At 41.9% G+C, this 15,078-nt stretch overlaps 1 protein-coding gene across 3 annotated transcripts in view; it reads left to right on the top strand.

The window, feature by feature from the left end:
• The window catches only part of TNIK (TRAF2 and NCK interacting kinase), a 392,097-nt gene that overhangs the window by 302,389 nt on the left and 74,630 nt on the right, over window positions 1–15,078 (top strand). For 2 of the 3 annotated variants that reach the window (XM_061637313.1, XM_061637315.1), the window contains exon 13: window positions 7,752–7,862. In XM_061637313.1, the coding sequence (XP_061493297.1) occupies window positions 7,752–7,862 (111 nt within the window). The remainder of the gene's footprint in view (window positions 1–7,751; window positions 7,863–15,078) is intronic. The other variant, XM_061637314.1, reaches the window with a different exon arrangement.

Below are 15,078 nucleotides of genomic sequence, written 5' to 3'. Positions count from 1 at the left end.
TACAGCTGAGATTCCCAAACTGTTTTTTTCCCCACCAACCACTTGGAAGTCGCGGAGGGTCTTGGCGGACCACTTCATGATTTTTTCTGCCTATTGTAGCCATTCTAACGTGGTTTTCAGTTGTATCTTTATTGCCTCTTTTATTTCTTACATTGTGTTTGTTTTTTGTATTACAAGTTGAATTCCATAGAAGTCTGTAGAATTCAAATTGTAAGTTTTCTTCACAGATGTGCCACGGACCACCTGAATGAGGCTCATGGACCACTGGTGGTCTGCGGATCACAGTTTGGGAACCTCTGCAGTAGAGCATGGGGGGTAGCAACATGGAAAAAGGACAGACAGAATGAAAGTGGGGGGATTGCAAATAAGAGAGATTGTTCCAGTAGATAATTAATAATTCTCATTTAATAGCATACATCTTAATAGTTGACTACTATGTGCACTTGTGCCATTAATAACTGGTTCATTAATAATACAGACTGAAATTCAGTGATGAAGAGAACCCTATAACTGCCTGCTTCAGTGTTTATACAGTACTGCCCTCTGGTGGCCAGTATATCTTTCTGCAAAACTATTACAGTAATACCTCAGTTAACAAAGCCTCCAGGAAAGAAGCTCCTTTTAACAAAAGTCTCTTTGTGGTGCGGGGTGTCTGTGGGAAGTGCACATTCTGACATAGTCAGCATATGGCTCCTTGTCTACTGGGTTGCAGCTGCTGCAGGCAGCTCTCTCATGTTTGGCTGGAATGGCGCTCGTTGCCAGGTGGCACAGGTGCCTCTGCAGTAAACAGTGCTTTGGGTGCCCTGGAAGCACTATTTACTGCAGACGCATCTGCTTGTGTGTAGAGGAGGATGGCACAGAGAGAGAGAGAGAGAGAGCAATCACAGGGTGGCGGCGGCTGCCCTTTGCCTGCCTGCTCAAATGCACGAAGCCTTCAAGTGATCTGTATGCAAGGCTCACCTAACCTGGTTGTTTCATTTCAGACATGCATATTGTTAGTTTTGAATAACAAGTTTCTGAAATACGTTGAACTGCTCTTCTTTTTTTATTCGTACCTCTGATACCAAAGTTTCTGTTAAAGTTTCTGTCTAGGAACGCATGTACTTTGTTAACTGAGGTATTACTGTAGCTTCTTTATACAGAGGTTGGGGCAGGGGAAGGGGCATTGTATCATTGGGATTGACTAGCAGCTGTCGCATGCATTCGTGTGATCACTTGTGCCTACAGTGCGGGGACCCAGTTCATATGTTGCCGACACGGCATGGCTTGAGCCAAAGAAGGTTTTCTACGTGGTTGGGATCCACAGACCGCAGGCTGCGTTCATGTGGGGATTGCAAGGACCCTCCCAGATTGTACAATTCCTTCTTCAGCCAGGGCTTCACCTGCACCTGGACCACTGGTGTTGGCGTAGCTGATGAGTCAGAGTAGCTGATGTGATCAGTGCTTGCCGACAGTGCTGGTGCAATGTGAAGCACAACTCCCAAGGAAGAAATTTTGTTGGTAGCAGTCACCCTGCATTAGTAGGACATGAACTCAGTCTTAGACCACCTTTCCATATACCTTTGTCGGCATAGTTGCTCCCACACTAGTTTAGTTGTTTCAAAAGAATGTATACCCTGCCTTTCCTAAACGTTCAGGGCCGCTAAAGTAAACAGACCTAAAAATAGCAGGATTTATGCAAAATGTCATACACCTGTACAGTTGTGTAAACATGACGTCAGGAAAAAGCACATGGAGGAAGTCTTTACTTGTACTTGAATCAATGTGGAATCACCTGTGTAGGTGGCAGCAACTACGCCAGAACATATGCATTGTAAATAGGGCCATTGTTAATATTTATTGTGTATGAAGCATCTCAAAAACTGTACAAAGCACATAAAAAGACAAGCCTAAATTCATTGCACATGGGGTACAACAGCTTTAGTCCATGTGGATTTTTATCTTTTTTAGCATTGGGTTACATGTTTGTAATATGTCTTCCTTTCATAGATGCATCTGATCTCTCGAGATACGCATGTAAATACTCGTGCAGACATTCCTATAGCTTCTTTTCTCATACTTATCATGCTCAAACTGCACAAAAGGTAGTGAGGGGCAGAGGTTAGGAAGACCAAGTCAGATTATTTGTGTGTCTAGCCCAGTATTGTCTTCTCTGACCAGCAGCGACTCTCCAGGGATCCACCTTCCCTCCCTCCATGAGGACAGGGCCATGGCTGGCTGGCTGGTTAAGCTTTATGGTTCTGGACAGCAGCTCCCTACCCCTGTTCTTCTATCACCTGCTATCAGGACCCTCAGTAGAGATGCCTGGAGATGGGACTAGGACCTTATGCTTGTGAAGTTTGTGCTCTGGCACGCAGCTGCAGTCCATGGGGAGGCCGCAAGGAACTGTTGGCGGGTGTCGAGTCAAAAGCATCCTGTCGAGCTCAGGCTGGCTTTGATTGGAGTTCATTCTGTATCTGGTAGCTGCCGTTGTACTGATCAGTTGTGGGTTTTCTTGCTCAGAAAAAATACCAACATTAATCTAAATATTTTTAAAGGAAATATCAATGTTTTTGAGGAAAATATCAATATTTTAAAGGAAATATCAATAAATTATTCTTACGATCAATGTTTTAGAGGCGTATTTTTCTTTTCAAAAGTCTGTTTTCAAAAATAGCCATGGAGATTCACTACATTAAAATCTGATCCTCATCTATTGAGAATGAGCAAATTAATGGAAAATTTGGTTCCAAATCTGAATTGGGCAGAGTTCTAGCATATCTCTATAAGGAACTAAATGAGAATGAACAGATTGTAGCTGTTATTATTATTATTTAAATTTATATTCCACCATTCCTCCCAAAGGAGCCCAAAGTGGTAAACATCAAAACAGTTTAACAAGAAAAGGAAAAGCATTCTGTTTTTAAATTGCTTTTTAAAAATGTGTTTTTAAATTGCTTTTTAAAAATGTGTTTTTAAATTTGTATATTTGTTTTTAATGTTTTTAATTGTTGTACACCACCCAGAGAGCTTCAGCTGCCTTTGAAGACAGTTCGGAAGCTACAGCTTGTCCAAAATGTGGCGGCCAGATTAATAATGGGGACCAGGCGGTCGGAACACATAACACCTGTTCTGGCTCGCTTGCACTGGCTGCCAATATGCTTCCGGGCTAGATTCAAAGTGTTGGTTTTAACCTATAAAGCCCTATATGGCGCAGGACCACAATACCTGTCGGAACGCCTCTCCCGATATGAACCTGCCCGTACACTACGCTCTGCATCGAAAGCCCTCCTCCGAGTTCCGTCTCATAGGGAGGCTCGGAGGACGGTGACAAGATCTAGGGCCTTCTCAGTGGTGGCCCCCGAATTGTGGAACAGTCTCCCCGAAGAGGTGCGTATGGCGCCAACATTGTTGTCCTTTCGGCGCCAGGTTAAGACTTGCCTCTTTGCTATGGCATTTTAATATGCAACTCGTTTTAGTTTTAAATTTTGTTGTAATTGTTTCTGATTTCTTGTTTTTACATATGTTTATGCTGTACTTTTATCTTGAGACTTGAGATGTTTTGTATTTTTATATTCTGTTGTTCACCGCCCAGAGAGCTAATGCTAGTTGGGCGGTATATAAATTTAATAAAATAAATAAATGCAATCAATCAATCAGTCAATCAAACAATATAGTTAAAAACATTCTGAAACACAGTTAAAATCATTCTTTCATCAATGATCTTCAGGTTGCCAGGAACCTTCAGCCGTTTGGCTACTATCTGTGGCACTGACTATGCACAAATTGTTGGGATACACACCAGCTTTACTGTATTGCAGTGTCATGGGCATCTGGCACTCATGTTTTACCTCCACTGTTGGAAGCAGCGCACTTCTGAATACCAGTTGCTGAGAATCACAAGAGGAGAGAGTGCTGTTGTACTCAGGTCCTGCTTGCGGGCTTCCCACAGGCATCTTTGGCCACTGTGAGGACAAGATGCTGGACTCAGTGAGCCTTTGTCCTGATCCAGCAGGGCTTTTCTTGTGTTCTTAAGTTCTTATATTCATCTTGGTTTTAATCAAGACACTATGGGCGGGGTCAGGGCAAGAATCGGGCTTCTTTTGAGCACAGTCCCTGCAAAGAGACCCCTTACATTTTGAAGAAAATGGGGACTCTACCACATTTTAATTTCAGTGTGATAATTGCCTTAAAATGGTTACCTGTAGTGTATCCCCTTTGCAAGGGATCAAACCAAGGTAACCTTGTTACTCTTCAATAGGGATGTGTTAGAATTCCGTCCAATTTGGATTCAGTTCTGATTTTTTGAGCAATTTGCTTATTCTCTATTATTGCAGACCAGATTTTTAAAATTATTGATATTTCCTTCTACAATTATCAATATTAATATTTTTGGAGAGGGGAAAAACTGATTGATAAAAGCAGCGGATAGCAGAACAAAGAACAAACTTGAATCGATACTGGCCTATTAGGCCGACAAAATGTTCTTGAAGTGGCGCCGGCCAACGGTTCCCATCTCTATTCTTCAGCACTCAAAAGATAGGGCCAGAGCTGCACTTAAAGTCTGGCTTCGCAGAGTGGATGGAGCACACAGCAAATAATAAATCAATGAACTCTGAGAGACTACCAAAAACAACAGATAGGATAAAGAAAGGGAAGGAATGGAGAGCTTGTTCCTGTTTTGCAAGTTTAAATGTTTTTTTTAAAAATAGGACCAACTGAGGGCTCCAGCTCTGGGGTTTCATTGTAACATGCTGCACCAAAGGTGGGGATGTTGCAGCACTATCTTCACAACAGAAGTGCAGCCTTTGGTGGCCCTCAGCAAAACTGAGTAATAAAAGGTGCAGGTATTGCACCAAAACCTGGTTTTGCTGGAAAGACAGTACATTCTGCAAAATAAGCACCAGTATTGCACTGGAACACCCGTGAAATGCTCACAGGGGAGCAGTGGAAACATGTTCAGAATATGATTGGGGTAATACATTTTTAGCTACAATAGCAGAGCGTGAATGCTGGCCAGGCAGCTCTGTGTTTCTGATGTTTGCCAGACTGCTTAATGCCACTACTAATGAAGGATTTTACACATCTTCATTTCTCTTTCAAGACACACAGGCCGAATTGTAGACACATCTCATCCGTGGCTGCAATCAATACTGAGTATGCTTTGCACCGCGGACCCGAGTGGCATGTAATTATGAGACTGTATTGATTTCCCTACTGAAGAGGTTGCTAATATACCAAAAGCAGCTTGACTTTCAAATGACTGGACCAACTGCCTTTTCTTTCCCTGAGAAAATTAACATGGCTTGGTGAAAGCTCTGAATTCTGTGCTGGGACTTCAAACCACATTGTGACAACACTATAAGAAGTGGGTCACTCTCCCCTGTGATAAATATTGGCCACTCTTAATTATTTCATGTGCACCCCCTATTGGCTGCCCTGGGAAAAAGACTTGGGACCCGATCCAGAGAGCTGAAAGCTGAAGGTACCTGTAGAGCAGGGCATCAGTGTTCTAATTAGTATGAGAATTAGCATGTCTTGCTTTCAAAAAAGTATAGGTAACTTTGAAGAGTTGAAGTGGGGTAGCAGGGAGGCTAAGGGCGCAATCTTTTCGGCATTTAAGAACCGAAACACAGCCATCCTTCGAAATTCGCATTTATTAGAATTTTGGGATGCAGTTCACCAACTAATCAATATTTATAAAAATGCATAAAATAGGGGAAAACGTGCACAAAAATGAATATATGCGTGAAAATAACATGCAAAAAGGCATGATGTGATGAGAAATGGCTTGCAAAAATGTATACCTTTGTCAAAACAAAATATGTTTATTTGGAGAAATTCGCACTAAAACGGTGGAGAATTTTCATGAGGATTTCTTTTTAAAAAATTGCAGATTGCTGCAGAAATGGAAGGAACTGAATTTAACATTAGAAAAGTGAGAAACTGAGAGACTCAAAATTGACACATCTTTCCATCCCTAATGGAGTTAGGATCTGGCGTACTTTAAACTGGAGTAACTTCAGCGGGCTTAAATTATGCCAGCTTCCTTTGTGCAGGAGACTGAACTACCTAGTTTGAACTTGTGCTCTGCCATGAATTCACTGACCTTAACTCTCAGTCCCTCCACCTGTACTATGTGAATAACAATTCTGGCCCATCTTGCAGGGATTTTGTCAGGATTACAAGATGGTGTATGTGAAGCTGTTTGACTATATAAATGTCAAACATTGTTATCAGGCTGCCTCCTCTGTCGCTCTTTCCTCTCCAACCTGCTAACTGTTATCTAAAGAGTTTTTAGCAGCACCCAATCATTGCTATTCTGCTTTAAGCTGGACTCCTAACACTCCGTGGCCCAAGTGGTCATCCCCCTTTCCTTTATCCCCAGATGTTTGTGGGGGGGGGTAGGGGAGGAGGAGTTAGATGGGAGTGAAGGGTTAAATACACTCCCTTCTCACTGCACTCCTGATCATGATCTTTCCCCCCTATCCCCACCCCCGACTGCAATCTAGGAAATGGCTAGCAGCACAATAGGCTGCCTACACTTGGGGAAATTCCGCAGCTATTCAGTTTAGTTTTTAAAAAGTCAGTTTTGTGAGCTTGGGGTGTGGGGAGGGGGGATGAGAAGGGGATATTTTGTTCACAGTATTGTACATAAGCCCTGCTTAAAAAAAAAAAAAGTCATCAAAGCAAAAATGCGTACATTAGTCAAAACTGCCTTCAAAAATGTGTTTACCGTAATAGTTAACAACTCCTCCAGGAAAGAAGCTCCTTTTAACAAAGTCTTTTTTGTGTGCGAGTGGTGTGGGGAGGGCACATGACTTTGACATAGTCAGAATGTGGCTCCTTGTCTACTGGATTGCGGCTAATGCAGACAGGTGTCTTGTGTGGCTGGAATGGCACTCTTTGCCAGGTGGCACAGGTGCCTCTGCAGTAAAAAGCATGTTGGTGCCACGGAAGCATTGTTTACTTCAGATGTGTCTGCTCGAGTGTAGGGGAGGATGGGAGAAAGAGAGAGAACAAGCACAGGGTGATGGTGGTGGTGGCTGCCCTTTGCTTGCCTGCTCGAGTGTACGGAGAAGAGAACTGTGCTCAAAGCTTTGGATTGCTATAGCAAGATGCTACATGATAAAAGAAAAAAGGCAAAGCAGGCATCCCTGGATGCATTTTGGAAAAAGTCTTCAAGTTGTCTGTATGCAAGGTTTACCTGACCTGGTTGTTTAATTTCAGACATGCTGATTGTTAGTTTTTAATAAAAAGTTTGCTGAAATATGTTGAACTGCTTTTCTTTTTTGTGGTGTAGGAACCTATCCCTATTCTTTCCATGTTGTTCCTACCTCTGGTACCAACGTTTCTGTTAAAGAAGTAATGCCCAGGAATGCATCTCCTTCGTTAAATGAGGTATTACTCTATTAGGAGAAATTTGCACTAAAATGCAGAAGAATTTTCATGAGGATTTTAAAAGAAATTGCAAATTGCTGCAGAAATGTGGAGAACCGAATTTGAAGAGAACAGAAACTGAGAAAACTTTCCATCCCTAGTCTGGAACAGCGTGGCATGAATTGATCACAGGATGTATTTTTTCGTTGCATTGGACAGGTTAGGTTGATTTGCTGGAGAAGTCGTGGCAATGTCTCTGTCATTGTACTGTCATGGGCCAAATGACCTTCCGAGGCCTTTCTGTTCTGCAGTGCTGCTGTTACTATGAGAGCTTATATTTGTATTGGCAAATAACTTATGATGTTTGGCTTTTTTGCCCTCAATTCCTACAGCAGCAAAGGAGGGAGAAGGAATTAAGGAAACAGCAGGAGAGAGAGCAGCGACGACATTACGAGGAGCAAATGCGCCGAGAGGAAGAGAGGAGGCGTGCCGAACATGAGCAGGTAACCCACCTCCACTCCTTGACTAATCAGCTTTTTATTGGAAGAGTTGCTTTCCAAGGTCAGAACCCAGATTTGCTCCTACACATTCACTCAGTATGCAGCTTCTGTTACTTGCAGTTCCGTGACGTGTGTATTTTCACAGAACACATGTTTCTGAACATGTTATGTTTATTGCATCCAAACTTTGCATTTTTAGGTGTACACACACAAAAAAAACCTTACCTATATACCTTAATAATCTAAAGTGGTTGATTTGATCAATGAACCTTTAAGATCATCAGCTGAGGTCCTGCTCTGGGTGTTCAACCTTTGGAAGTTAGATGGGTAATTATCAAGCGCAATACTTTTCTCTGGTGGCGCTTCAGTGTTGGAATACCCTCACTCCTGTTCACCTGGCTCCTTTTTTAAATATCCTTTAGGCTGCAACCCTATGGGCACTTACTAGGAAGTAATTCCCACTGAATGTAATGCTTAGGATCATGCTGCTAGCTATTAGATGAAAATGGTTCTTTCTTTTTCAAAGTATTCTGTGGATCTCAATTACTGCCGGTCTTGGTTCAACTGCAGTGCTAAAGCTTATCAATTTCCTATTGGATTGGTGCAAGTTTTACCTGATTTTTTTCCCATCATTTCTTTGAATCAGCTCAGCAGTAGAGCACATGCTTTGCATGCAGAAGGTCCCAGGTTCAGTTCCTAGTGTGTCCAGATAGCAAACTGTGGGGAAAAACTCTTACTGGGATTCTGAGATGCTGCAATCAGAGTAGGTGACATTAGTCTACATTGGGGGTCATCAGCTTGGTGCTTGTGGGTGCACGTTCACTCACAGACGCCATCCCTGGCCTCCTCTTCCCTCCCCTTTTTAAAATTAGGCCTAAGAGAAGTATCCTATTGTAGCCAATAGAATAGATATGGTGTGTGCTTGGATGGTTGGTATGTATGATTCCTGCAGCAGTCTATTCAATTTGCAAATTATGATTATTTGTATTCGTTTTTTTATTGCTTGCATTTTATTACTTTTTTTGCTTTGTTCATACAAGAGACCCAAAGTGGCTTGCAAAAATAGAACAAATTTTAAACCCCAAGTGTAAAAACCAAAACAGAATAAGAATCTAAAAACCTATCCATGCATATATAAAAAGACAGATCTAACCCATCCCACCACGCTAAAACAGGCCACAAATGCCTAAACTCCTCCAGATTAAGGGCCGAAAGCCTCGGTATAAATAATGTTTTTGCCCGGTTCCCAAAAGTAGATAGTGACGGCACCAGGCATGCCGCCCTGGGGTAGAGCATGCCACAAGTAGGGAGCCACCACTGAGAAGGCCCATTTTTGTGTTGTCACCCTCTGCACTTCCCTTGGAGGTGGCACACACAGAACTGGCTCTAAAAGGTTGGTGACCCCTGGGCTAGACTGGCAAATACTTTTGCCCTTGTATAAGGCAGCTTCTTATGTTCCTGTGTAAGTCACCTTGGAAATGAATTTAATGGGAAAGGTTACAATACATAAACTTGGTTCTTTGTAGCACAAGTTGCTGCTTTCTGGGGGCCAGTTCATTCAATCAGCTTCTTAACCTCCAGTCTTTTGTCATTCCCCCTTCCCACAGCCTCAGCCAGGAGTAGCTGGCGCAAGGCTCTGCTGTCAACTCCTGCAGCATTGTCACTGCTGCTTACCAGGATGGGCTGGAACAGGGAAGCAGCAAGATTGGAGCTGTGTGAGCATACCAGCAGAGCCAATCTGGTGCACCCATAGATCCCCGGCCTTGTTGCCGCCTTACCCAACCCCATACCATCCTGGCACTGTCCTGGTAAGTGACGGCAATGCCACTGTCGGGAGAGTGGCAGTGAAGTGCAGCACCGGCCACTCCTGTCCTCTGATAAACACGTAAATGAGCCAGGATAGCCTGACCACTGTTGTCCATGCACTGGTAACCTCTAGGCTGGATTATTATAATGCCCTCCATGTGGTGCTGCCCTTGAGGTTGGTTCGGAAGCTGCAGCTGGTGCAAAATGCGGCGGTGCGTCTGCTCACTGGGGCAGAGTATCGCTAACATGTCACCCAGCTGCTGAAAGAATTGCACTGGCTAACTTTTAGCTACCGGGCTAAGTTTAAGGTGCTAGTTTTGGTGTATAAAGCTCTATACAGCTTGGAACCAGAATACCTGAAAGATCATTATACACCTAATATACAGTTGATCACTACGCCCTGCAGGTGAGGGCCTCCTGCAGATACCATCTTATCAGGAGGTCCATTCCACACAACATAGGAAGCGGATCTTTAGTGTAGTAGCACCTACCCTTTGGAATTCCCTCCCCTGAAATATTAGACAGGCGCCATCTCTGTTAACTTTTCAGCACCTACTGAAGAACTTCCTCTTTCAACAAGCCTTTTAAGTGGAGACCTTATCCCAGTCTGGGTCTGTGTTGGAATTGCTTTTTAATACATTTTTAAAGCTTTTTGTAAAAAAAAGATGTTTTAAAAGGTTTTTTTAAAGATGTTTTGTTTTAATATATATTTTAAGGATGTTTTGTTTTCATGTATTTTAAAGTCTGTTTTTATGATGTTTTAGAGTGTTTTTAGTGCTTTTGTTTGCCATCCTGGTCTCCTACTGGGAGGAAGGGTGGGATATAAATCTAATAAATAATGATGATGATGAACTTGCTGTCTGAGTGCTCCTTCTCCACTCCCAGTCTCAGTAAAGTGAGCCCTTGTAGGTTCTTTATAAAAACATGACTTGCAGCTGCGCAGTCAACTGCTGGGTTACTCAGACAGTCATTTCCAGCATTTTCATGTTCACTTCCACGGATTCAAAATAAGGATGAAAGTGGCTTAGTGACTCAGCCCTTGGAAACTTGTTTCATTTATTACACTTGTACCCTCTACTCCTACTAAGCTCTCAACGATTTGCTTTATGTTGATTCCTGCCCATTATGTGGTTACCAGCTTTCTAACGAATGCAACAAAGCTGGATACATGCTTCTCACCAACACTTCTTCTGCAGAAGAGTTGGTGATTTGTCTCTCGATACTTTATAGCTTTCAATGAGATATTGTACATCTAAGGAACATGTTTGGGATTGACTCAGGTAGACAGAGAACCAGAAGAACTATGGAGTGAAGTCAGAGACGTTATCAGGGAAGAATGCAAAAAGACAATACCTCTAGTTAAAAAGAGAGAAAGACCCCAATGGATGACTGAAGAAACTCTTAAAATGGTTAAAGAGAGAAGGAAAGCAAAAGCAAAAGGAGATAGAAACACAGTCAGAACCCTAAATGCAACAATACAGCGACTAGTACGTAGGGACAAAGAGAACTATTACAATAGTTACTGTATAGAAATAGAAGAGAACAACAAAAAGGGTAGAACAAGAGCCCTATTCCAAAAGATTAGAGAAATGAAAGGGAAATTTAAACCAAGAGTAGGGATGTTGAATAATCAACAGGGGAACACACTGACTGACCAAGATGAAATAAAAGGAAGATGGAAGCAATACACTGAAGACCTCTATAAAAGAGATGACAGGATGACAGATTCATTCACGGAGGAACCATATGGTGAAGGACCAGAAATTTTAGAATGTGAGGTGAAAGCTGCTCTTAAAATACTTGGAAGAAAAAAATCACCAGGAATAGACGGCATACCAATAGAGTTGCTACAAGCTACTGAGACTGAATCAGTCCAAATTTTGACTAAAATCTGTCAAGAAATATGGAAAACTAAACAGTGGCCCACAGACTGGAAGCGTTCCATATACATCCCAATTCCAAAGAAAGGGGATCCCAGGGAATGCAATAATTATCGAACTATTGCCTTAATATCCCATGCAAGTAAAGTAATGCTCAAGATTCTACAACAAAGGCTTTTACCATGTATGGAGCGAGAAATGCCAGACGTCCAAGCTGGATTTAGAAAGGGAAGAGGTACCAGAGATCATATCGCAAACATACGTTGGATAATGGAACGCAGCAAGGAATTTCAGAAGAAAATCACCCTGTGCTTTATAGATTACAGCAAAGCCTTTGACTGTGTAGATCATGAAAAACTATGGAATGCTTTAAAAGAAATGGGGGTGCCACAGCATCTGATTGTCCTGATGCGCAACCTATACTGTAAGGACAGAATATGGAGAAACCGATTGGTTCCCAATTGGAAAGGGTATGAGATAGGGGTGTATTTTATCACCCTATTTGTTTAATCTATCTGCAGAATATATCATACAGAAAGCAGGATTGGACCAAGATGAAGGAGGTGTGAAAATTGGAGGGAGAAATATCAATAATTTAAGATATGCTGACGATATCATTCTACTAGCAGAAACCAGTGATGATCTGAAATGAATTCTGATGAAAGTTAAAGAGGAAAGCACAAGAGCAGGACTATAGCTGAACATCAAGACTAATGTAATGACAACAGAAAATTTATGTAACTTTAAAGTTGACAATGAGGACATGGAACTTGTCAAGTATTATCAATACCTTGGCACAGTCATTAACCAAAATGGAGACGATAGTCAAGAAATCACAAGAAGGCTAGGATTGGGGAGTGCAGCTATGAGAGAACTAGAAAACGTCCTCAAATGTAAAGATGTATCACTGAACGCTAAAGTCGGGATCATTCAGACCATGGTATTTCTGAGCTCTATGTATGGATGTGAAAGTTGGACAGTGAAAAAAGGGGATAAGAGAAAATCGTCATTTGAAATGTGGTATTGGAGGAGAGCTTTGCGCATACCATGGACTGCGAAAAAGACAAATAATTGGGTGTTAGAACAAATTAAACCAGAACTATCACTAGAAGCTAAAATGATGAAACTGGGGGTATCATACTTTGGAGACATCATGAGAAGACATGATTCACTAGAAAAGACAATAATGCTGGGGAAACAGAAGGGAGTAGAAAAAGAGGAAGGCCAAATGAGATGGATTGATTCCATAAAGGAAGCCACAGACCTGAACTTACAAGATCTGAAAAGAGTGGTTTATAACAGATGCTATTGGAGGTCGCTGATTCATAGTGTCGCCATAAGTCGAAATCAACTTGAAGGCACATAACAACAACAGTTTGTGAGATTTGAATGAAACAGCAAGCTGTGGCTATTCAAAAGTGGAAGCAAAAGCTTATAAACTCCTTGCAGCTATGACATAGGAGGAGTAGGGAATGTGCCAGCAGCAGCTGATGTCATGGGACAGAGATGTGGAACCTCCTTCCCAACAGTAGTATCGCTGCAGCTTACCTTAACTTTGCTAGAGCAGGGCAAGGCAGTGACAAAGTTGGGGATGTCTAAGCACTGTCCAGATAAGCTGCAGTAAATTTAGGATTCATTAATGTTCGCATAAATAAATAAATAAATAAATAAATGATAATAACAGTAAATATATATCGCTTTCTTTCTCATTATTAATCATCATCATAATTGTATCAACAAATAATAATGAATAAATGAGAGCCAGTGTGATGTATTGGGTGGGTGTCAGACTAGGATCTGGGACACCAGGGTTCAAATCCTGATTCGGCTATGAAGCTTGCTGGGTGATCTTGGGCTACTCACAGTCCCTCAGCCTAACCTACCTCACAGGGTTGTTGTGAGGATTAAATGGGGGGGAATGATAAATGTCACCTTGGGATATCAATGTAATAAATAAATAAAATGATAACAAATAATATCAAACCCCATAAAACAAAGTATGTTTTCAGCCCATCTGGCATGAGGAAGGGTGGAAACACCTGATAATGAAATTTCAAGACCAAAGTGAAACATGGGGGGGGGGTGAGTGGTATATTTAGAGGTCAGGAAAACGTGCAGCCATGATTTCCCTACCCCAGCCCCATGATGATGAGCCGTATCCAAGTAAACCACACAAAAGAAAATGGTTCGCATATAGTTTACATATTTCAGCTTTTCTTGGTATAAAATTTGTGTACTTGAGCCAGACTTGGAGACAACAGTCATTAAAGCCAAGGCAACTAACCAGTGGCCCTCCAGATATTGCTGGACTCTCAAATCCCATCACTCCCAGCCAGCTTGGCCAATGATCAGGAATGATGGGAGTTGTAGTTCAGCATCATCTGGTGGTCCACAGGCTACCCCTGCTTTAAAGAAACAGCAAATCTGAATAGACTGCTTGTTCTCAGATTTGTTCAATAGCAGCCTGAACAGATTGGTTTAAAAGTATGATTAAATTAGTTTTTCAACTGCAGGGGTTGCTTTTGTACTGAGATAATTGTGTGGTGTATCCCTACCTCTTTTTGCAGAATTTGGATAATTGTGGTACAGAATTTTTCTTCCTTATTTTATTCATAAGATAAACATAGCCTGAATATATAGAGACAGCTTTGCCATTTAATTTGTGGTATCTCAGCAGCAGTTTTGTCAAAATTGTACAGTATTTGCTTTCGGTTTGGTTCCCCACTCTATATAAACTGGCTCTCTTTATTGTGTCTGCACTTTCTCTCTCAAATTTCAAAGTGTGGCCACTTCTTTCTCTTTGAAATTATGGTTCTTTCTTTTTCTCTCCTTTTTCTCTGCTCCTGCTGCACACCAGGAATACATCAGGCGACAGTTAGAGGAAGAACAGAGGCAGTTAGAGATCCTGCAGCAGCAGTTACTGCAGGAGCAAGCTCTTCTTCTGGTAATGGGGAGTCAGGATCTGCATTTCATCCTTTGCCCATCCCCTTTCCCTGTATAGTGACACTGCATGTTATCAACCACTGTGTACCTGGGCCTTTAGACTTACAGGGTTGCCATCTTTTCTGGAGAGCTTTCCTCTCGTACATTATAAATACGAGTACATTAATTTGTTCAAACATTGGCGCTTGCAGTATTTATTTAAATTTCCAGCACACTCAAAGGTTTTGGGGAGCATTCAGTGTTGGGGATGGCCAGCTGGTAGTCCAAAGGTTGGATCCAGTCCGGGAAACAGTGCTGTCTATCCCTATCTAGTTTAGATCAGGGTATATTGTTCATAGTGGTTCACAGAGAGAGAGAGATTCTAAGGCGTAACTAGATGTTGCTTCTGAGTTTTGTGGGTAGCTATTGATGGAATTTTTTTGGTTGCAGCTTTGAGATTAATACACACCTGTTAATGCCTGTGTGAGCCATTTTATTCTTTCATTCAAAACTTTTCATTCTGTACTGTTAGTAAACTGGGCCCGTAACCTATTGGAGTTTGGTATATATTGCGGTGGACTGCAGAAATAAAGTCTGGCAAGACTGGTGGT

This window comes from Rhineura floridana, chromosome 7 (genome assembly GCF_030035675.1).
Source record: "Rhineura floridana isolate rRhiFlo1 chromosome 7, rRhiFlo1.hap2, whole genome shotgun sequence".
Classification (NCBI taxonomy): Eukaryota; Metazoa; Chordata; class Lepidosauria; order Squamata; family Rhineuridae; genus Rhineura; species Rhineura floridana.
Note: the sequence above shows the minus strand (reverse complement) of the source record. Positions and strands in the feature narration are given on the sequence as shown.